This window comes from Arvicanthis niloticus, chromosome 11 (assembly GCF_011762505.2).
Source record: "Arvicanthis niloticus isolate mArvNil1 chromosome 11, mArvNil1.pat.X, whole genome shotgun sequence".
NCBI lineage: Eukaryota > Metazoa > Chordata > Mammalia > Rodentia > Muridae > Arvicanthis > Arvicanthis niloticus.
The window spans coordinates 31,519,663-31,543,326 of NC_047668.1; the positions used below are offsets into that span (position 1 = coordinate 31,519,663).

At 39.2% G+C, this 23,664-nt stretch overlaps 2 protein-coding genes across 2 annotated transcripts in view; one reads left to right on the plus strand and one right to left on the minus strand.

Moving 5' to 3' along the window:
* LOC143443862 (uncharacterized) overlaps positions 1-9,586 on the plus strand; it is a 49,957-nt gene extending 40,371 nt beyond the window's left edge. The window contains exon 2 of the mRNA XM_076941972.1: positions 9,479-9,586. Coding sequence (XP_076798087.1) covers positions 9,479-9,494 — 16 coding nt within the window. The 3' untranslated portion in view covers positions 9,495-9,586. The remainder of the gene's footprint in view (positions 1-9,478) is intronic.
* Positions 9,587-21,215: 11,629 nt separating this feature from the next.
* On the minus strand, positions 21,216-22,376 carry Prps1l1 (phosphoribosyl pyrophosphate synthetase 1 like 1). The gene has a single exon (XM_034514377.2). The coding sequence runs from the start codon at positions 22,263-22,265 to the stop codon at positions 21,309-21,311; it is 957 nt and encodes a 318-aa protein (XP_034370268.1). The 5' UTR covers positions 22,266-22,376; the 3' UTR covers positions 21,216-21,308.
* Between the last annotated feature and the right edge of the window lie 1,288 nt (positions 22,377-23,664).

Here is a 23,664-nt window from a genome sequence, read left to right on the forward strand (position 1 = left end):
ACCCCAGAGCCCTGACCCAGTGACACACTTCCTCCAACAAGGCCATACCTTCCACAGCATCAGTTTCTATGAGCCTACATGACCACTTTGCTTCAAACTACTACAAAGCTGGAACAGAATTACACATCTGGACACACCTTGGGTGACTACTATGTATTAGAATCATCAGTCAACTATTTCCTGTGTCTCCTCACTTAGTCTTCGAAACAACACGGCATGGATATTGAGATTAAGTGGCTCACCAGATGTCATGCAGCCAGTTGGTATTAGTATCAGCACTGAAGACATTCTAGCTTATTGCTCTGACACACCACCAGGAGGAGTACTGGAATCCTTGTAGTCATTGAAAGTCTGTAAAGAAAGCAGGGAAGTGTTGTGCAGGTACTCTCCGAACAACCCTAGTGTACAACCACAAAGGATAGAACCCCAAAATCTAGCACAAAAGTCTATTCCTGTGAAGAATTTTATATATTAATAGATAGCATTCTGTAGTATTCGAGGCAAAGAAGTCACATATTAAATGGAGAGCGAACCAAGCACATAGGATATGTTTTAGTGGTAAGTTCAGGTTCCTCCTCTCCAAAAGACTGCCTCTCAAAGTGCCCCAGGAGTCTTCATTACTACTTTTTAAAAGCTGCTAATTTTTCAAAAAAAAAAAAAAAGTCCCACATAGTGTCTACATGAAATATAACTCAACTAGTGTGCTTCCTCAGTACTCAGATAAAAGCCATGAGGCACAAGAATTTGCCATTTATAGTAAGTGTTGATTCAAGACAGGATGGTCAGTTTTACCTTATATATCAGTTTGCATTTGAATTTCAAGTTCACTTAACCCCCACGTACACTAAATAAAATCTTCTTTTTGCTTATTGCAATTTTTTACTTACATTCCTAACTCCCCCTCCCCCAAATGATAAAGGGAAGCAGTGATCTGAGGGTAAGATGAAGAGAAGCGAGAAGTGTAGTCTCACAAGTTGATCAGAATCCTCTGGCCAGGATGTTTTCAAACTGTGGAAGATGGACTTGAATAAGCAGAATATTTAGTCAAGTGTTTATGAAACTGCACCCTTTGAAAGTTGCAATTATAGACAAAGCAGAGGTCCATTTGACTGCTAGCCAAGTATCACCTGGCACTATTTTTGTGTAGTATATTATTACCAAGCAATGTCTTCCCACAGAGAGGAAGTATAATGGCCTTTCTGTCCTATATCTGCAGATAAGAGCTCAGTGTCAAAATGCATCACTATGCCTCACCACATAGCTAGAAAGAAAATTAATCAACATTTTATGTGTGCAGATGGAAATGCTTAAGCCGATTTTACAAACCAATTACTGTTTGGTTCTCAAAATCTGAAACTTGTTCAAGATTTAATACACACTGAACAGCCCCAGAACTCCTTGAAGAATAATAATTCAGACTTAATGTAGGATGGTAGTTGTCTCCCATTCTGTATTCTTTAGCTTCTATTTTTTTTTTGGGGGGGGGGGGGAAGGTAAGTTATAATTCAGGGCCATGCAGGAGATGTCTGTGTAAAATATGTTTTCTGCTGGCCCTTTTAAGAAAGACTTATACAGCATATTTCTGTCAATGTAATAGTGTTGCTATTAGGGGTCTGATTCTGCACTCCTTGTTCAAAAATCAATGTCTCGAGGATTCTGGATAAAGAAAGCTGATCAAGAAGCAAGATTTTCTGGTAGCTTTTGTCATGGCTTAACCTTCAAAATTATAACCAAAAGTTAAATTCTGCAGGATTTTCATTGATTTTTTTTCTAAGTTTTTGATACTTAGGTAAAAAATACCTTCAGAGTTATATTTTATTTATTCTGGACTATAAATAACATATGTTTTGGGCATACAAATAAGAAAAGAAATAAACTAAAGTCAAAATCACTCATAATTGTACCACCTACAGATAATCTCATTAATGTTTCAGTCTTTGATGTTTATAATATGGTCTCATTAGTACATTTAAATAATTGATATGACGATGATATTAATGTATTAAAATTTATCACTTTTGCCTAGATTTTAAACTGCGATGCACCACACTGTCACTTATTTAGTAAGCAGTATATCTTTCATGTTTTTTGTGCTTTTAACAAGCATTAGTCTGAGAGTTCTGAACAACCAAGCAGAAATTGTTTCTTTACACGCATCTTCATTTTTTGTTTTATTACTCCCTAAAAAATGTTTTGAAAAATGTATATAACCTTTACTAATTTTAAGTCAAGATTTAAATTTTTTATCACGAGTTTCATAGTTACAAAGCATGTCATTTCCACAATATTAAAATATTAACATTTTAAATTAAAACTGTTAACAGTGCTTTTAAATATAGCTAAAGGAATTTAGCATCATGATCATTTGAAGTAGTTGGTCATGTTTTTTCTAAACATCTTCTGCTTCTGTTAACAAGTTCTATTAATCACTGATGGTGAAATTTTGTTACTGGTGCATTCCTCTTCAAAGAAAATTGCAAGATTATGTTACTAGCAGGATTTTTTTTTAGCAATTTTTAGAGGACATATTTTTCTTGTATTAAAAAAAACTTAACAGCCCACCAACTTACCTCTAATATTTCTACTCAAACTTGAGATAAGAGGTATTAGACAGATTTTTTTGACTACCTCATATTTCCTGGAAGCCATTTTCTTAACTAACAAACTAACCAACCAACCAACCAACTAACACTGTCTTAACTAAAAGACATTTTACAGATACCAAAAATTTGAACTCCTGTTGGCTAGCATTCACCCACAGGAGTGGAGTCTTAGAAAGCTGAGTAGAGCTGTGGCTTCTGTTTGGTAATATGGACAAAAGCTTTAGGCAAAGGTGCAGGACAGGAAAGGGCACACGTCATCAGGACACAGGCAGAAATGTTCACAGGTGCATTGGTTTTTAGGAGGAAAACTAATTTTTGAAAAAAAAATATGAAAATTGATTTTCTGAAAACTCTCAATATTTGTATTCCCTGTGGTGCCTGTTCAAGTTTCCTCAAAGACACTGAGTTTTGTGTAGGGTATCATTGGTGTGCTGATTATTTAGCAATTAAACATTAATCTGAATATATTGACTTATGTGATGAGTATTAAAATTTATTATTTTAAATTTTTATTTATTATTTGGACATTTACTTATATATTGTTGTGTCTGTGCACATTTGTGTGGATACTAGGGGAGGCTGAAAGGGCGCACTGGCGCCTCTGAGGCACTGGATCCTCTGGGGCACTGGATCCTCTGGGGCACTGGATCCTCTGGGGCACTGGATCCTCTGAAGCACTGGATCCTCTGGGGCACTGGATCCTCTGGGGCACTGGATCCTCTGGGGCACTGGATCCTCTGGGGCACTGGATCCTCTGGGGCACTGGATCCTCTGAAGCACTGGATCTTCTGGGGCATTGAATCCTCTGGACCCAGTTCTAGGTGGCTGTGAGCCACCTGTTGTGCATGTTGGGAACAGAACTGCAAATCTCTGGAAAGAAGAAACAGTCACTACATTGAGCTCCTGAACCATCTCTCTAGTCCCTTATATACCCTTTATATAATCAGAAAGAACAGTCTAAAATTCTAGACTTACTTCTATCTTATCTAAACCTTAAACATTCATTGATAAACTTATGGCTGATAAACACGAGATAGGTACATACAGAACACTGAAGCCCATTCACATACAGATTGAGTACTAACGGAGTTCCTATGATTGAAATCCAAATGACTTTTTAATAATCTATTTAAATAATGAAAGTCCATTTATAATATAGCTTGAATCTAGATGTAAAAAAATCTCCGTTGTTATGTAGAAAACCAGATGTCGGAGCTTCTCTGCAAACAAGCTCCCCACTAGGAGGAACGTCCCCTGTGCTTCCAGTCCTGTGCTCTACTCACCCCATCTATTTATCAGGCTTTGTAGTTTTCCCTCTTGGTCTTGCCAATCATTATCTCCTCCTTCCCAAGAACCTGGCCTGAGGCCTTTGTGGCCTTGCAGGCCCTGATACTGCAGTCTGTCTTCCATGGTGTCACACAGAAACTGGGTGAATGTTATGGATCCAAGGAAGTCCTGGAGAGCCTGGAAAGGTGTCACAGAACTTCACCAAGGACACATTTTAGGAGCTCTCTTGGTTCTTTCCTCAATTTGAGTGTCTTGTTCAGTCATCTCTCCCATTATGCTACATCCTTACCTACTCGTCTCTTGGACTCCTTGACCACTTTCACCAATGGTTGGTTTTTCATTAACTCCATTTCCTTATAGCCTTTTCTCTTGCATCCCTTTGGCTTCCTGACTCCTTCCATACTCACAACTATGATTTTACTCAAGTACAATTCTAATTTACTTACTTTAATTTCTGCTAGGCCAGCTTTCTGTGGCTGCTAGTCATCCCATAGTTCAGAAGCCATTCTTGTTCCAACCAGCTTTAGTGAAGATGAGTCTGTCACTAGAAGCTTCAGATTGTCTCCTTAGTAAGGATCTCAATAAGGACACATCTTTTTGTAGCATGTTGCTGTGTCCTTACTAATACTGTCTTCTATCTGGAGTCATTTTGTTGTTTATAGAACATGACATAGCTGGGCATGATAACTGGGCATGTCTGCAATTTCAGCTGATGAAGAGGGGTTATCATGATTTTGAGGTAACTGTGGGTTATAGCCTGAGAATCTGTTGCAAACAACAACAAAAGCTAAACACAAACAAACCCATCCATGAATAAATAAAGCATTATATTGTGACCATCCATCAACAATCATATTCTTCTATATCTCTCTCATGTAAAAATTAATAAAGGATTTTGCATGTTGTACCCAACTAGCTCAAAAAATTACAGTGCCTGTAGTTAATCCCCCAAATTATGATTTAACTGGTATAAAATGTGTCTTGGCCTTTGAAATGTTTTTCTTCAGATGACATATTTGGGAACCATAACAAACTATTGCACAGTGGCAATGACTAGACACACGCAATTTATTTAACGTATCTTGACATTTTCAGTTGTTACAGTTTCTCTATTATGAACAACATTATCATGAATTTCTTTTCAGGGCTGGAGAGATGGCTCAGTGTTTAAGAGCACTGGCTTCTCTTCCCGAAGTCGTGAGTTCAATTCTCAGCAACAACATGGTGGCTCACAACCATCTAAAATGGGATCTGATGTTCTCTTCTGGCACGTAGGCATATATGCAGATAGGGCACTTATATGCATAAAATAAATCTTTTAAAAAAGGAATTTTTTTAGTAAGATTTTTTTTATCATAACTTTGGTGACTTGCAAAGGACAAAGTCTTTAGTACTAAAATGATTGAATAAAAGAAATGAGAATATTTCCCAACCTGCTTTAAAAAAAAAAAAAAAAAAACCCTATAGTTTATACTTGTGCCAACAATAATAAGAGACTTCAATCTGGCTGAAATCTGTCATCCCATTGATTGGCATGGTTGATATGGTTTGCCTGGATAGACAAACCAATGTCCCTTCCTCCCTCATTTCTTTCCTCACTGCATACTTAGTTAGAGAAGGCCACCTTCTCTGGTGCAAAAGGATCATTATATGGTCAAGGGTGTATCAGTACCTACCTCTGATAGAACTTCCAAACAAGCTCTTAAGAATCTGTTTGTCCCTTCCTAACTAGCATTGCATATTGATTTCCCTTTCCTGCCTCGGTGAGAACAAATAAACAAATAGTATGTTTTAACATACTGCTGTGTGTTACTTAAGTCTGATTCTTCCCTGCTCAGTTTATTTTGCCTCGTTATTCCTTCTTCTATGCGTTAACACCATTTGTTTGTTCTACTTTCTCCATGGCAATCATCTGTTTGATTTCTCTTCATCCACTAAAGCTATGGTTACAGAGACCTCATCAGATGTTGTACATGTAGTCGAGTTTAGCATTTGCCTTTTCTTATTTTACTTTTTTTTTTGCAGATTTCTTATGAAGTCAAAATAGTCAATATTTTAAATTCAGTATTTATTTATTTATTTATTTATTTTGGTGCTGAAGTTCAAATTCTTTGATCTACAGCTGAGCCAAGTCCTTAACATCCTTTATTATTTTGTGGGAGAGGGGTGCCATTTTATTACGGAACAAAGAAAAGCCTGGACAAATGATCAAAAACCAGCCAAAAAACATAAACATTTCTATCATTTTTCAACCTTCAAAAGGTTGAAAAGATTATTAAGATTCTAATTGCCTATCTTTTTAGTAGAAAGAGAAAATCAGCTATTGTGGTATGCCACTGTCTCACAGAAAAATAAAACCTTAAGCAATGTAACGCTGCAGTCGGTCCACTTTTACACCCAAGTCTTGCCAGAGGTAAAGCTAAAGAGCACGAAGTGCCTGCAAGAGTTTAACCTCACCATATAGTTTCCCTTTGGCAGCACCAAAGTTAACAAAACACAGGAAGCTTGCTGTGTTTACTAACACTTAGGGAGATGACCATGGCAGAAGACATCAGATGACCATCTTGCTCATTTACTCCCATAATCAATTCCTAAATTTGAACAGTTAAGAACCAAGTTGGTTTCCCACCCGTTACCTAACATCTGTGTCAGTCGGTAATGTAAGCCATAGATATAGCTCTCAAGTTCTGTGGAAAGTTAGCGTTGAATTACTGGCTAATGTTACTCCAGAAAAACTCTGCTCATCACAACATGGATCTGAACCAACTCAGACATCCTTACATTCGTCCTTCAGTTTATGATGCTGAACGTATGGGGCTCTGGCTTACAAGAGAATGGCAAAGATGAGATTGCCTTGTAGTCTCATTTAGGCAGTTAATTTTATCTTTGTTTTCTTCCATTGTGTTTCTCGATGGTGCAAAACTAATTGGCTCTTATCACAGTTACATTACCTTCAAAGGCAGATAAAATTAATGCAAAGTAAAAGATCACTATAATCAGAGATATCTGGTCGAAATGGGAACAGCCTCACTTAAAGTGGCTGCACAATCCACAGAGGACTCTGGCAGAATAATAAATCATGGCTTTCTCCAGGTTATCATCCTGGGCTCCAGTTCATTATTTTGTATCATTTGTTTTAACCTTGGGTTGTCCCCTCAGCATCTGCTCTGCTGTGATTAATTCTGCTGATGGAAATAAACTGTCGAAGGGCGACACCGTGCTGCATGACTAATTAGCAGACCGAATTATGTCCATAAATTAACATTTTGTTTTTATTCATTTAAATAAATCAGAGTTGTCCAAAATTATTATGGGTAGACTGCTTTAATATCAATTTAGGTTTGTAACCTTTAGCTGGGTCAGTTTGCACTCTTTTTATGTGCCTTTCGGCCAACCAATTCTTAAATGTCTTCCAGCCTGAAACTCTCTCAGCTGGCCTGTTGTTTTGGCTTTTCTAGTTACACATTCCACAGGTTCTCTGCTTTAGCCCTCTCTTTCTCAGCTCCCTTCTGCCCAATTCCTAGCTCCAGATCCTCATTCTCTCTTTTTATTGGTCATGTGAAAATGAGTGTTATTGCAAAAACCAAAATGTTTCTTGAAAAAAAAATCTTTGAACGCTACTAACAAAAGAAAAGTCTACCTGAAGACAGGACCAAGGCACAATTCTTACAAAATGATTAGTTTTCATTCTGGGCATATGTGAGTGAGTGTGCATATACTTGCCTAGACACATATGGAGACCAAAGGTTGACATTCTGTGAGGCTAGGCCTGCTGTCCAGGGACCCTCCAGAATCCACCTGTCTCTGCCCTCCTAGCGCTGGTATTACACATGTGTGCCAATACACCCTGCTTTTGTGTGGGAATGGGTATTTGACTCAGGTTCTCACCCACTGAAACATCTCCAGCCACTATTTTTGAAAAAGCCTTGAATAGTAGTAGTAGGTCCCAGTAAATGTTAAAAATCTGCATAGAAATTCCATATGCATGAATATAAATTATAAAACCCCTACTATTTCATCATCAGGAAAGACAGTCAGGAAATGTTGTGTGGATTCTGAAACACTGGTTGGTTGCTTCGAAAGACAGTTTGTAGAGCATGACTCAGCCTTCTTGGAATACTGTTTCATTGGCCTTATTTTGATGAACGCAATTCAACCCTTTTCAGGAAGAGACCTGCAGTAAAACTGAATAATCTAAGCAGTTACAAGTCTGCAAATTAATTGCAGGCAGTTCCCTATATGGCTGTCATTACCTTGTATACTGGGCTGTATATGGGACCTATATATTGGGGCTGTATATGGGTACATGTACATGGGGTTGTATATGAGCCCTGTATATAAGGGCTATATATATAGATGTTGTATATGGGACCTGTATATGAGGTGGTATATGGGGGCTGTATATGGGGGCTGTATATAAGGGCTGTATATAGGGACTGTATATGGGGGGGCTGTATATAAAGGCTGTGCTGGAGTAGGCTTCTCCCTGTTTTAGTCATGCTTTGTTTCTCCCAGTGGACTTACACTGACTGGCAGCTTGTTTGACAGTGAGAGCATTCTCTCCATAGAAATCTGCATTGTTAAAATCAGGACTTTTGGCTCTTGACAGCTGGCTATTAAAACATTCACAGCATTCCATATGATGCTAAGTACAACTCTTTTATAGTGCCTCTCACATCAAATTCTCAGTTGGTTCATAGCAAAAGGTCTGTACCCTCCTCTGTTTTGCTCTTTCTTTCAATCTCTCTCAGTCACCACTGCCTGTTTGAAATACCAGCCATAGACATTAATCTTTGTAATAAATGTCCAAGTTGAGTGTACTGGTACATGCCTTTAATCCCAGCACTTGGGAGGCAGAGGCTGGAGGATTGCTGCGAATTTTAGCCCAGCCTGGTCTACATAGTGAGTTCCAGTACAGCCAAAGCTATAGAGTGAGATATTCTCTCTAACAAAAAGAAAATAAAAAAAAAATGGAAAGAAAGGAGAAATAAATACTTAGAAAATCTTCCTGAGTGAAATATCATGAAACAGTTATTGAGCAGCCTTAATTCACCTAGACCAAGCACTGTTTCAGTTACAACCTCATCATGTCTGATGCTTAGACAGTCTTAAAAGACCTAGCCTGAGATGGGTTGTGCAGAAACATCAACATGAGCAGATGAGCAGAGAACATGTCCTGTAAATAAATCATGTCCAATTGGGAACTATGAGGAAATTTTATTGGATAGATTATATGAGAGCTTCTTAAATGCAGAACAGAAGTTTTTAAATGTAATAGACAATAGGTACCTATTACGGACTGAGTATCCTTGATACAAAAATATAAAATCCAGTATTCCCAAATCCAAAGCTTTTATTGCCAACATAGTGTTAAAAGTGGAAAATCTTCACCTGACTTTTGTGATGTTTAATAGCAAAAGTTCAGGTCCACTAAAATTATTGTACAAAATTCTATATAGTGGTTGCTTAACAATTCTCTAATTTTTTCCTGGAAGGAAGGGTGAAGCTTATGAAATCCAGGAAATAAACAATTCACTAGTCTCAGAAAGCTCCTGAAACTAACAAGACTCATAAGGCTCCTCCCCTAGGTTACAGAAGCAATGAAGAACTCCTGTGAGAGGAGACCCTCCCTCCTATCAGCTGCATGGCCTGAAGAAAACTCTCTGACTTGTTGAGTTGCCTACATGTTACTCAGAGGGCTCCAGGATCATAGCTTTGATGAGCTGTCCCCAGTGCTGTGGTAGGTTTCTCAGTGGTGCAACAGCCTTTGCTTCATCACTGCTTCTGTAGTGACTTTTAACCTATAGTTCTGGAAGTAATATCTAATATCAATAAGCTCAAAGTTCCACTTAACAATTTTAGTGATAGTGTTACTTTGGTCTGTTACTGTTTCCCTATTTGGGATAAGTAGACATTGCTTGAATGTTCTTAGAAAAAGTATTACATTTCAAAAATCCAGATGAAACACACATAAATTTCATGTTAAGACCTTGGTTCCATGCCTTCCTCCACTTCTTTCTCTCTGTATATGTGTGTATAAAACCACTGTAAAATCTGAAAGAAAATACTTCAAAAATATTTCTGGTATTAAACATTTCAGATAATGGATACTTAGCTTGCCTTGGACATTCTAGTATCAGAAAGATATTTAATGGTGCTCTTGAGGGGCTAGAAAGATAGCTAAGTGCTTAAGAGTATTTGCTGCTCTTGGAGAGGACTGAGGTTCAGTTCCAAGCTCCCACATAGTAGCTCAAACAGTCTGTAATTCGAGTTCCAAGAGAACTGATACTTCTATCATCCCCAGGAACTAGGCATGTACATGTGGCACATAAATACACTCATGCATATAAAACAAAAATTAAAAATAAATAGATAAAGAGTGTCTATTTGAAGATTTATCTTGTCAGTATTATATCATAATGTAGAGGAATTTTAATCCAGTAATATGGCTGCTCTGGCTGGAATATAGACACAGTCTTAGTGCACACCTCTAGTCTCAAACAATTTCACATTTGGCAAGATTAGTTCATAGAAGGAAGCAGCTATGTTTGGAAGTGATATTTAATTGAGAGGCAGACAAAGTGATGAATCAGAGTAAGATTTAGCAGAATGATTCAGAGATAGGATATGCCCAGCTCTCAGGAGAACAGACAGGAAAGGGAGGCTGCTAAGACCAACTCAGGAAAAAAGCAGGAGCCAGTTTAGTTGGGTTGAGTTTAGACAATACACTCAGTCAGTTCAGTCCAGTTACTTGAGTTTAAATCATTTAGCTTGGTGTAGTTCAGAGTTAAACCAGTTGGGAGTCATTGCAGTGAGTGCAATGGAGTTGAGTTCAGCATGAGTTCATGTTGTTCAGGGCAGGCCAATAGAGACTATTGAAGCCAGAGAGTAAGAAGAAGCCAGAAGATTAGAACAGATTGGCAGAGTTAGTTTGAAGACAAGCAGAACAGTTCAGTGAGAAGCTGAGACAAGTCAGATTGGATCAGTTATCTTGGAGAGGACTTTGGGTCAGAACAGCTAAGTTGAACCAGCCAGTCAGAGTTCAGAAAAAACTAAAGGGTGAGCTTATTCAGCAGTAAGCCTCTGAGATGACAATTACAACCAGTGAGTAAAAGTTACTTATATGGGGGCTAGGAGTGGATGAGGGTTTTAGGGGTACAAATATAGGTAATAGATAAGTTTTGTTAGAAAATACATGGGAATTCACCAGGAAATAGGCCAAAGACTAGTGGAGAGCTGGTCACTGAGGTGGAGGCTGGGGTATAAGGGAAAAAAGGATGAGCCCAGGAGCTCCGATAAAATAATATGGAAAATACTGGAATCAGAGGAAAACCCTGGACTCATGGCTAATGAAGGGGTATGTCAGAGTATTATGGGGTGCCCAGAAACCAGAAGCTTGATCTGTAGTGTTGACTTTAGGTTGAGCCATATTGTTGTAAGGGAGGAGCAGAAGATCAGATACCATGGATAGCTGTGGTGTTTTGTAATTAACTTTAAGCTTATGTAAGTCTGCAGGCTCAAACTTGTTAGGATTGGCTAAGAAGCTAGCAAATTCCTATGAGAGTAGCTGAGGAAGTGGGAGACACAAAACAGGAGCTAGGAAGCTGATGAGGCAACTACATGGCTAAATAATTCTCACTTTTTGACATGAGAAATTGAGTTTGATCCCAGAAACCCTGGGGGGAAAAAAAGAAAAGAAAAGCTGAACAAGGTAGTGCAGACCTGTGAGCCCAGTGCTGGTGTGGGTAGGGGCAAGTGGTTAGAAGCTGCAGACCAGTGAGAGACCTTGTCTCTAAGAAAGGTGAAAATACCTGAGGAATAACATCTGAACACACACACACACACACACACACACACACACACACACACACAAAGGTGAAAATACCCAAGGAATAACAAATAACATCTGAACACACACACACACACACACACACACACACACACACACACAGAGTGAGGAGAGGGGAAATGAGGAGCCACAGTAATAGGGATTGTCAATTTACTATTTAACTTTCTGATCGTTTAACTTACTGATATATGGCTTTTACTCTTGGTGGTGCCTTTGAGTTTGGAGTAGAGCAGATGGATGATATTCAGTTTCAGTACACTTCGAATAAGTGTCAAGCTTCAGGATGCGATTCTTACGTACCCACTTAGATGGTTCTGTGATTTATTTGAGACTTTGGGGGGCATAAGCTGTTTTTGTTCTTTTCTTAGTCTGGCTTACCATCCCTGCCTCATTAGTGGTGCAGTTGATATAGGTCGGTATTTCTTCATCAGTTGAGGATTAAACAGAACCCATAGTCAGTACTTTACTGAAGGCTTAGCACCTTTGTTTCAGGGAATCCTCTATTTAGCTCATGGATGTATATATGCACACACACACACACACACACACACACACACACACACACACAAAGTACTAATTTCAGTTATTTTCTAAACTTTTGCCATATAAGCTCATATATTGTACTAATGATCATATTCTTAATGCCCTATATTTTGGCTACATTATTTCTGGGTGTATGTTCAGAAGAATCAAAACCAGGTACTGTATAGCTACCCTGCCACATTGCGTATGGCCACACTCCCAATAATCGTGTCAGACAATCAGTCTCTGTGTCCAACAACATGAGAGACAAGCACAGTTGTGAAATATGCACACAATGGAAGTTCTATGTATCCATAACGAATACAATTACATCATTTGCAGGAAACTAGTCAGGACTGGATATCGTTATGCTAACAGAACTACAGTAGATTCAGAAAGACCAATATCAGTGTTTTGCTTATATAGAACTTAAGAGGAAATGACTTGAAATTAGAATGAATATTGTGTGTATGGAAGGGCAAAAGGGACAGAGCATGATACTTGGGGACTGACTATGACCAAAGTATCTTCTAAATGGATACGGGAACATCTTAGTGACATCTTAGCCTTGGGACAGTTTGTATACACTAATGAAAAAAACAAAGTGAAGTTTTAAACTTCAGAGTGAGAAGAAAGCTTTATTTAAACAAATAATGTGTCTTAGTTTGGACACAAAAAAATTAGAGATTCAAAAACATTTTAACTGGTTAGGAATACAGTTAGTTATCGAGATTAATATAGGTGCAGGAGCCAGCTCTCTGTAGCTACTTAGGGGAATGTATCCTTTGTGAAAACTGCATATTGCTCACACATTGCAGTGAGAATTGAGGCTGGATGAAGGTTTAGTATAGCAGAGTATAAAGTGCTGGGGAAGATGAATAAGAAGTCTTGTAACTGGGTACGCCATGGCAAAGCTAGACAGGTAAGAAGAGGCACAGGGTTCTGGACCAATGACATGCGTGTGCCCTTCCCAAGCCTTGGAGGAGCATGTGTAAGCCATCACTGTCCTTTTAGATGTTTTTCCTTCTCAGCCAGCTACTTTCAATTTTGAATTTTACTTAATTAACTTTTAAAGATTTATTTATTTTTTTTAGTTTATGTGTATGAATATTTTTATTTTACCTGTGGGTGTGTCTATAGACCACATGCATGCAGTACCAATAGAGACCAGAAAATGGACTGGGATCCCCTGGAATTGTTGTGAGCCTCCATGTGAGTTCTGGGAATCAAACATGAGTCCGCTTTAAGAGCAGCCAGTGCTTTAAACCACTGAGTCGACTTTCTGGCTTCTCAGTTGTTTTTTTTTTAAACATTCATTTGTTTATTTTATTTTGTATGTATTTTGTACGTACCACATGCAATCAGGTGGTTGTAGAGACCAGAAGAGGTTGACAGATCCCCTGGAACTATAATCATAAGTAGTTGTAAGCCACTTGGTACAGGTTGGAGGAACTGAACCTGGGACGTCTGAAAGAGCAGCAAATGCTGTTATCTGCCAAGCCATCTCTCCAGCTCCTAATATAATCTAGTCACGGCAGATTAAGTAAAAAAATCATCAACAAATGCTTCCACCTGTTTCAGGAAGCCACCTCAGACCATCCCAAAGGCATGGAGCTAAGTATGAGGTAATTAAGAAAGATTGCAGCTACATATTGGTGTCTGTGGGAGAGTTAACTCTCTACCAGGGCAATACCACAAGCTGTTATGTCAATATGAGAACAAAGATAGTTTAGTATAAGAGGATGCAACACTAGCCAGTGACTAACAGCTAGAAGACAGGGTCAGTGGGTCACAAAGCACAAGAGATGGACAGAAGGGGCTGCAACTCTCCCCTACTGGGTAGACAGCTTATGAACTGTGTGTCTACACACAGCCCATTATACCCAAAAGCCTACAACAAAGTTAAAGTCTATTTGATTTTTTTAAAGGCCATTTTATTTTGGTTTTCCTTGACTCTTTGGAATTGCATCTATGTATAAAAACTTTTAGGTAAGAACCAATGAAATCTTTTGTAGAAATTCCCATTCTGATATATAATCAATATATATACATATACATATACATATACTGAATGAATAAAATAAATTTGATCCTATAGATTAATCCCAAACATTAATACATTTTAAAATAATAATAAATCAATATTTCCCAAATAACAATTACAGAAAAAGAACCCATTGTCTATGGATAGCCTTGCAAGAAAGATGGCATTTAAGTGTCATGTTCTCTGGCCAGTCTTATAAGTGAACAATGGATGCTGGAACCTTAAGTTGGAGAAGCAATCTGAGGTTAAGTCTATAGTTAGCAGTAAAGAGGCTTCAGGCTCACTGGAGGTGAAGGCTGTGGTCATGGGGAGGAAGAGGCAGCTTATGCATTGTACTGGCCAGAGATACCTCAAGTTTTAGCAAGTTAGAATCCTATAATCATGATGAACACTATCTCTGCTCTCACACTTTTGTCTATTAATCTCACTTTTGAGGCTGAGGATCATATAAGCTTGATGAATCATAGGAATTCTTCATAGCAGTTGTTGACCATGCCTAGTTCTTAGAGGTTCAAGTGGTAAATGACAGTGGCCAATCGTTCATAGTTACCACGTTTTGGAATATCTGAGTTCTTTAGAAAGTCTCCATGAAGGACAAACACTAACTTTGTAGTCTGTAGTACTTAGGATAGAATCTTCTTAATAGTGATGGTCATCTGTAGGCATATGTGTATAAATATATATGTGTGTATATATATATATATGTATGTATATATATGTATATATGTATGTATGTATATATATGTATATATATACATATATATACATATATATATGTTTGTGTTTTGATGGTGATCAATAATTAGAGGAACTGAACACATTGTGTGTTGCTTGTCTGCCTTACCTTATTTGTTTATTTTTCTGACTTAATTTTATTCTACTATTCTTCAGTTTTCATCTCGTTAGTGTGTGCGTGCATGTGCATGTGTGTGTGTGTGTGTGTGTATAAAATTTGGATGGTTCCAAAAACTTTTTGAGAGCTGAATGGATCATGGGTTCTAAATTCAACAGTGGAGTGGTCCCCTTGATGAATTCATAGCTGAATGGACTTTTAGAAAGTGTGACCTGTTTGGAGGAGGTGGGTCTCTGGGGATATGGCCTTAAAAGGTTAATCTTGTTTCTCTCTCTCTCTCTCTCTCTCTCTCTCTCTCTCTCTCTCTCTCTCTCTCTCTCTCTGCAGCTCTCTTGTTTGTTGGGTCTGAGAGTCATTCCACAAACCAATCTCAGTTAGACAAGGATCCTTTATTGAACTCATACACTAATACTGATCGGATCAGAGACATAGCTCAGAATCATTTGAACTACGACAACAAGCATTTCTCAGGGCAGGCTTATAAAAGAACAAACCACAGAACCCACAATGAGCTCTTACTCAGGTGCAGGAAGTGCCGCCCAGGGGTCAGCTCTGTCTCAAGTCATTTTAGACTAACAGTTTATATTGACCTTTAACTTAATGAGTCCTACTTAAAGCTTTGTAGAATTAAGATTAACAAACCTCAGAACATACAGAACATAGCAAGGGATGCAGTCAAGTTATTCTCTGTGTCAATGACTGGCAGGCATACTATAGCAGCAATATGAAATAGCTGCCAGGCATGGAACAAAATGGCTACATCTATGCTTGGGGTGGGCAGGCTTCAAAAATGCTGTCTCTTTTTATCTCACTCTCTTGCTCTCTCTCTCTCTTTTCTTTCTCTCTTTCTTTGGTGCCTTTTTTCCCCATCCTTGTCATGACATTCTATTTTGCCGAGGTCCGAAAACAAAGGATCTAAGCAACTGTAGGTGAAAGCATTGGTGACCCAGGTGAACATAGCTGAGCCTTTCCTCCTCTAAGTTGCCTCAGGTATTTTGTCATAGCAAAGAAAAGTTGATGGCAACACTATGTGTGTTCCCTACCTCAAAGTCTTTACAGCTGCCGCCCCTTCTATATCTTATGCTGTTTCCCAAGTACTCAGAACCTGTTTCCTTAATCTTTCTGTAAGAAAAGCTGCTCAGTAGAAAGGCCAAGTAAACAAGGAGGAAGAAATGCGTAATATTCATCGCTTATTTCCAAACCAGAAACGAATGTTGCAATAGAGAGGTCTCTTTCTTTTGCATGAAATGATGAGTTATCCCAGGTATTACATAGCATGTACAATTGAATCAAACTTAATAATTAATAGATTTCCTGGAAAAGAAGAAAACAGGATGGTGAGCACAAAAGCCACCAAGGAAGTCACCAGTTGCATAACAACTACTCTGGGTGAAATGCATTATTTAAAGCCATTCAATCATGGCCTTATCTTTTCTAATTCTTGCAGGATGCCTCCAAATACAATCATCTGACTGCATCTCTGAAACAGCATTAGGATTTGGGAAGCATGTTAACAAATACTAACTGCAGCCACTCAGAAGAAAACACCATTAATCATGTCATCTGATAAGAGATGCATCAGGAGTGCTTAGACATTTATACCCATACAGGGTTCCTGTAAGCACTCTTTCCCACATTAGAGATTATGCATCTTTATTGTGAATAGGAGATGTATATTGTTTACTCTGATTTCTCAAAATAAAGCCTATCCAGGATGCTGTTGGTTGCCAGTTGTAGATGCTGTCCAGGGCAATTTTCTTTGCCCATTGCAGCTCAGTTGCCCCCAAATTTAAATTTCTGTTTCATCAGTCACGTACTGGAAATAGATAAAACAAGCAAGCAAAAGCAAGCAAGCAAACAAACAAAAACAACCTACAAGAGTGACCCATTGCTTTTTTGAATACATGAAAAGCATTAAATTGTTATCTAAGAAATTATTGTTCGAGTTATCCTTCATTAGGTAATTTTCTATCCACTTAAAAACATCAGCAGAAACAAAGGAGCTGAGAATTTAAGGTTCTATTGACTTTTTATTGTCTGTTCCTGCCTCTTCTGAGATGGCTGCTTGTATTCACAAATCACATACCTAATTTCTTTTACAAAAGGTTATCCAGGCATGCCCTGGGGCTTTTGATCCCAAAAACCAATAATGAGGTTTTGTTTTTTTTTTTTTTTTTTTTTTGTTTTTGTTTTTTTTTTTTTTTTTTTTCATTTTTCATTTTTTTCCCCCAAATCTACCTAGGCTGAGAACCTACAGAGTGATTGGGTCCTGGCTCCTGGCTCTGTTCCCTGGGTCGTCCCTTCCATACGTTTTCAGTGTTTTCTCTTGTTCTATTGTAAGTAGGAAGGAGAATCAAAACTGTCTCTACAGCATTTAGGCTGAAATCTCCTAAGCCAAAAGATGTCCAAGTTCACCACTTACAGAGTATTTTCTGTTCAAAGTAGAACATAATTTAACTGTTTTCTGACACTTTATAACAAGCATAGACATTCTTCTAGTTTACAGTAATCTATTGCCCATTTTGTTTTGTGGCCTCACCAAGAACACATTTACTATTCATGGTTTGCTAGTAATCTGTTTCTGGTGACATGTATACCTACACATGCTCTTAAACATAGACATACACCCACTCACGCTCAAATACATATGCATTCAATATCTATGCATGCACTCATACGTACCCACTCATGTACTTTCATACATACCACACACACACTCACACATATGTTCACTCACACATTCACATCACAAAACACATACACACACACTTCAAAGCAATCTAGCAGTTTTCTTTTCTTGTCTTTTTTTTTTAATTGTATGGCATTTCTTACTTTTTTTTAACTTGTAAGATTTTTATTTTAACTGCAATTAGTTTATCGATCAAGTTGAAGAATGAAATAATGCCGATATTGAATGGCCTATACATGAACATAAGCTACCTTTATATTTTGTTATTTTCTTGCTTTCCTTTATCAGAGTTTTATAGTTTTCCTGGAGTAGATATAGGGCATATCTCATTAGATTTATAAATATTTCATTTTAAAGGATAATAATATGAATGATAATTGTGTTTTTTTATTTTTTATTGGATATTTTATTTACAATTCAGATGTTATCCCCTTTCCCCATTCCCCCACCCCCACCCAGGAACCACCTATTCCATCCCCCCTCCTCCTGCTTCAATGAGGATGTGCCCCCACCTACCCCCACACTCCCACCTCCCCACCCTTGAATTCCCCCACACATGGCGTTCCAGAAGTTTGAAATACCCAAGATTTAAATCACAGATCACATGAAGCTCATGAAGAAGGAAGACCAAGTGTGGGTGCTTCGGTCCTTAGAAGGAGTAACAAAATACTCAAGGGAGCAAATATGGAGACAAAGTATGGGACAGAAATTGAAGGAGGGACCGTTTGGAGACCATTCCACCTGGGTATCCATCCCATGTGCAGTCAGTCATCAATGGTAAACGATGATGTGGATGCCAGGAAGTGCATGCTGAGAGGAGCCTGATATAGCTGTGTCCTTAGAGGTCTGCCAGAGTCTGATATATTCAGAGGTGGATGCTCACAGCTAACCATTGAACTGATCATGAGGTTCCCAATGGAGGAATTAGAATGAAGACTGAAGGAGCTGAAAGGGTTTGCAGCCCCATGAGGAGAGCAACCATACCAACCAACCAGAGCACCCAGGGTCTAAACCACCAGCCTGGGAGCACTTAGGGAGAGACCCATGGCTCCAGCTGTATATGTAAGGGAGGATGGCCCTGTCGGGCATAAGTGGGATAAGCGATCCTTGGTCCCATGAAGGCTGGACACCCTGTGTGTGGGAATTTTTCTGTCTTTTTTGCCTACATGTATGTCTGTGCACCAGGTGTGTTGCAAGGTGCCCACAGAGACCAGAAGAACAGTGGTCTGGAGTTACTTTGTATTCTGGATGAAATTTGTCTCAAATATTTGGTTGTTTGAAATTGACACACTACCTTTAAATAGAGGAATCATGTTAAAATGAATGTTAGATTCTTAAAGTTACATTGTAGTATATAATACATATATACATATGCACAATCAAGGAATTTACATATTTTCTTCAGGGATGCAGAAGGATTAGAGCATTATGAAGCAATTGATACAACATGAAGACACCTTATGCATTGCTATGCTCTAGATAGATGAACGAATGCATAAAGTCCATGAAAAATTATGGCAAGAGGCTCACTCTCCACTTCAGAGAATGTGAGTAGCCTGCAGGAGTGGATGCCAAGGCAAGGGATGAGGAAAGTATCTCCACAGGGACTCATGGTAATGATTATCCTAAAAACTTGATACAGTTATGTGCCTCCTTCCCCTAACAGGACCAGTTGATCCATCAAATGGGGCAGGTGTCTGAGATTCCTGTAAGTATACATGGATGTGTTTCAAGAATTGAGCCCCTGCAGCACTGTGCGTATATTCCTCATTCTACTGCTGTAGCTCTGATTTATAATACTGTAACAAGATACAACCTCAAAAGGTCCTTGAAGAATTTTGCTCACCTTTTTTTCAGATGAACTTTGAGAAAAGCCTGTCAAGTCTGTGTTATGAAAAAAATTCCTATAAGGATTTTAATTGGGTTTGTGCTAACTAGATAATTTGAAGAAGCTGTCAGAATGCAATTTCATTCTTACTATTCAGGTTTCTAGTACATTCAGTTTAGGCATTTTCTGTCTTTCTTAGCAAGTGTTTTGTAATTTTGCATGGGGTTTATTACTAGTGATAGGTTTTACTGCTTTAGGCTGTGGATATATATATATATATATATAATATGTATGTTTGTATGTATGTATGTATGTATGTATGTATGTATGTATATTGTGATAGGGTCTTACTATGTATCTTGGGCTCTCTTGCATGGAACTCACTATGTAGAATAAGACAACCCTGAACTCCCAGTTCTCCTGCCTTGACTTCCCAAATTCTGAGTTTTTAGTAAACTCAAGCAATATTTTTTGAAAGGAACTGTAATGGCAAAATTTCTTAATCTTTTAATACTAAAGAAGATTTGTAAATGCTTTAATACTGCCTTCAAATTTGAACACAGAAGTTAAGGCTTGAAATATATATATATTTTTTAGAAGTACAAAGACATTTTTCCATCCCACTTATTACCCGGTAATTCAAATGAGAAGTCAGGTAACACTTTGAAGATTGCTTCTTTAAATCTGCCTTGGTTTTGTTTTATCCTTTAGAAATTCTTGGGGCTTTTTTTCTATTTTCCTGGCGATGAGACACTTCACACAATCTTTGTAGCCATGCACTCCCCCCCACACAACACATTGGCTTTCCTTAAAAGAAAGGAGAACACCGTCTCAAAATACAAAGCTAGGGTCTTTGGGAAGGCCAGTCTCTGACAGTGAATGTTGAAACTAGCCAGAAGGCTCTGCAGCGCCACCTAGAGTCTACCATGATGCTCGTAGGCGGCTACAGCAAAACAATATTACAGATCACCTATCATTGATAGACATTGTTTTCGATAAGACTATGGTCTGTTGAACACTTGAACCCAATTGCATATTTACCCAGGAAGAGCATGCCTGGGACAGCTACAGTGAAAGGATTTAGGATTAAGGATCTAAGATGAGTCTCCAAATAGATAGTCACGGTCTTCTTTCTCAAAGAACACTAGCTGTACTTTGCTGTGTAGGCTCGATGAGCTCAATGGTGGCTTAAACTGGAAGCTGCCATTGCCATCCAGTGAGTTTAGAATAGAGGAGAACGGTTAAGAACCCCAGGGTGCTTGCTGAAGTTTATCATAGACTCTGGTGAACTTGGACATGTGATTGTGTGTTAGATCAAGTGGCTTTGTAGCTGGCTTGTCTTTTGGTAGTATGATGCAATATGTTGCAAGATCAGAAACCTTGTGGCAATGGGGCTTTGTGAAACTTCAAAGCTCACAAAATCAAAGAAGCCAGAATGAAATGACCAAGTGAGGAAACCCACAATCTCCTATCTACTGAGGCCACTGTGGACCCAACTGGGTCTCTGACAGAACATTTCATCAAATACAGAAGCAAAAAAAAAAAAAAAAAAAAAAAAAAAAAAAAAAAAAAAAAAAAAAAACAGGATTTATTTTTATTTTATCTTACTGTATTTAAATATTATGCCATTCGGTTACAAGGGAACATGACTGAACAAGTAGGAAACAGATTCTCCATTATGGGTTCTCCGGATGGCTTCAGCAAGAATCATGGAGATGTCAATCACCTGGATTTTGCTACACTGCTTCATTTTGTCTTCTTGAGGTATGGTGTTAGTGACCACCACTGCTTCAAAGCATGCACCATTGATACGAGCAATGGCTGGGCCAGAAAAGATTCCATGAGTCAAGATGGCATAAACTCTGGTAGCTCCCTCTGAGAGAAGTTTGTCGGCCGCATAACAGATTGTACCACAAGTGTCAGCCATGTCATCTACAAGGATAGCCACCCGATCTCTTACATCACCCACAAGCACCATGCGGTCCACTTCATTGGCTTTCTTCCGTTCTTTGTGAATCAAGGCAAAATCCACATTCAAATGGTCAGCGATGGAAGTGACTCTCTTGGCTCCGCCAGCATCAGGAGAGACAATTGTGCAGTTCCTCCAATCAGAAATATTTTCCTTTATCCACTTTAGGACAGCTGGCTCTGCATACAAATTGTCTACCGGGATGTCAAAAAACCCCTGAATCTGAGAAGCATGTAGGTCCATGGTGATAATGTGATCTGCACCTGCTATAGACAGCATATTTGCCACGAGCTTCGCAGAGATGGGAGCCCGGCTCTTATCCTTTTTATCCTGCCGAGCGTAAGGGAAGCATGGGATGACTGCAGTCACCCGGCTAGCTGAAGCGATCTTGCAGGCATTAATCATGATCAAAAGTTCCATTAGACTGTCGTTGATTTCACCACAACCGCTCTGAACGATGTAGACATCTTCTCCCCGCACACTCTCACCAATTTCCACGCAGGTCTCCTGGTTGCTGAATTTCTTAGTTACCACCTTGCCGAGCTCGAGGCCCAGGCGCTCGGTAATCTTCTGGGATAAGTCCTGGTGGGAGCTGCCACTGAAGATTTTGATGTTTGGCATCTTGGCCAGAGATCCTAGACACAAAACTTCCGTCTTGGAAGGGAAATTGGACCACAGACTAACAGTTTCTTGGCATTGCACAGCGGTTGGTTACAAAGCCGTTACCTGTCCCTTCCCCTAACGGTTGTGCTGATTTGACCTCAAGCCTTTTGAGAGAGAGAGAGAGAGAGAGAGAGAGAGAGAGAGAGAGAGAGAGAGAGAGAGAGAGAGAGAGAGAGGAGAGAGAGGAGAGAGAGAGGAAGAGAGAGAGGGGAGAGAGGAGAGAGAGAGGGGAGAGAGGAGAGAGAGAGGAGAGAGAGGAGAGAGAGAGGAAGAGAGAGAGGGGAGAGAGGAGAGAGAGAGGAAGAGAGAGAGGGGAGAGAGGGGGAGAGGGGAGAGAGGGGAGAGAGAAGAAGAGAGAGAGAAGAGAGAGGAGAGAGAGAGGAGAGAGGAGAGAGGGGAGAGAGAGAGAGAGGAAAGAGAGAGGGGAGAGAGGGGAGAGAGGGGAGAGAGAGAGAAGAGAGGAGAGAGAGAGAGAGAGAGAGAGAGAGAGAGAGAGAGAGGAGAAGAGGGGAGAGGAGGAGAGGAGAGGAGAGGAGAGGAGAGGGGAGGGGAGGGGAGGGGAGGGGAGGGGAGGGGAGGGGAGGGGAGAGGAGAGGAGAGGAGAGGAGAGGAGGAGAGGAGGAGAGGAGAGAAACAAAAATAAGTTTTACTGGCATCTACTACACACTTTCAAATTAAGAAGACTTTATAGTCCATGGGAACTTTTTATTGTTATTGTTACTAATTTTTCTTGTTTTCCTTTTTTCCCCCAGATAGAAATTTCCCGTACAGCCCTGGCTTTCCTAGAATTAGCTTTATGATTAGGCTGGCCTTGCATCCTTTAATTCCTCTCAAGTGCTGGAATTAGAGGGATGGCTAATCATTATTAACATTTTGGAAATTTTAAATGTGAATACATGAAAAAACAAAACAGGGCTCTAAACAAGTTTAAAAGTTTGAAGCTGGAGGAGTTACGTGCAGTGTTGTTTAGTCTAGTTCTTCAAGAGAGTGGAAAGACAGAAGGCAGGAAAATGGTGTAGAAGGGCTTCTATTCCAGAGTATTTGCAAGTACCCCAAGGATACATAGTGGAGGGGTTGCTTCCTGAGCAACTACCTTGTGTCAGTTGTTTTACTTCCTGCAAATGTATCAGAATGCCCCCCCCCCCCCCCCCCCGGGCCACATGTATCCTGGCATAGCTGGAAATGTAGCTCACTATGTTTGGAGATGGTAACATCTCTGCTGAGGTTTGACATAAGTAAGAACTAGCAACTAACCTTGATATTTAAAGAAACTGAGTCTCCAACCCAGCAAGTGGTCATCAATAAGTGAATTATTAAAACATTTACTATACACAACAAAGTCTGCTTGGTTATAGAC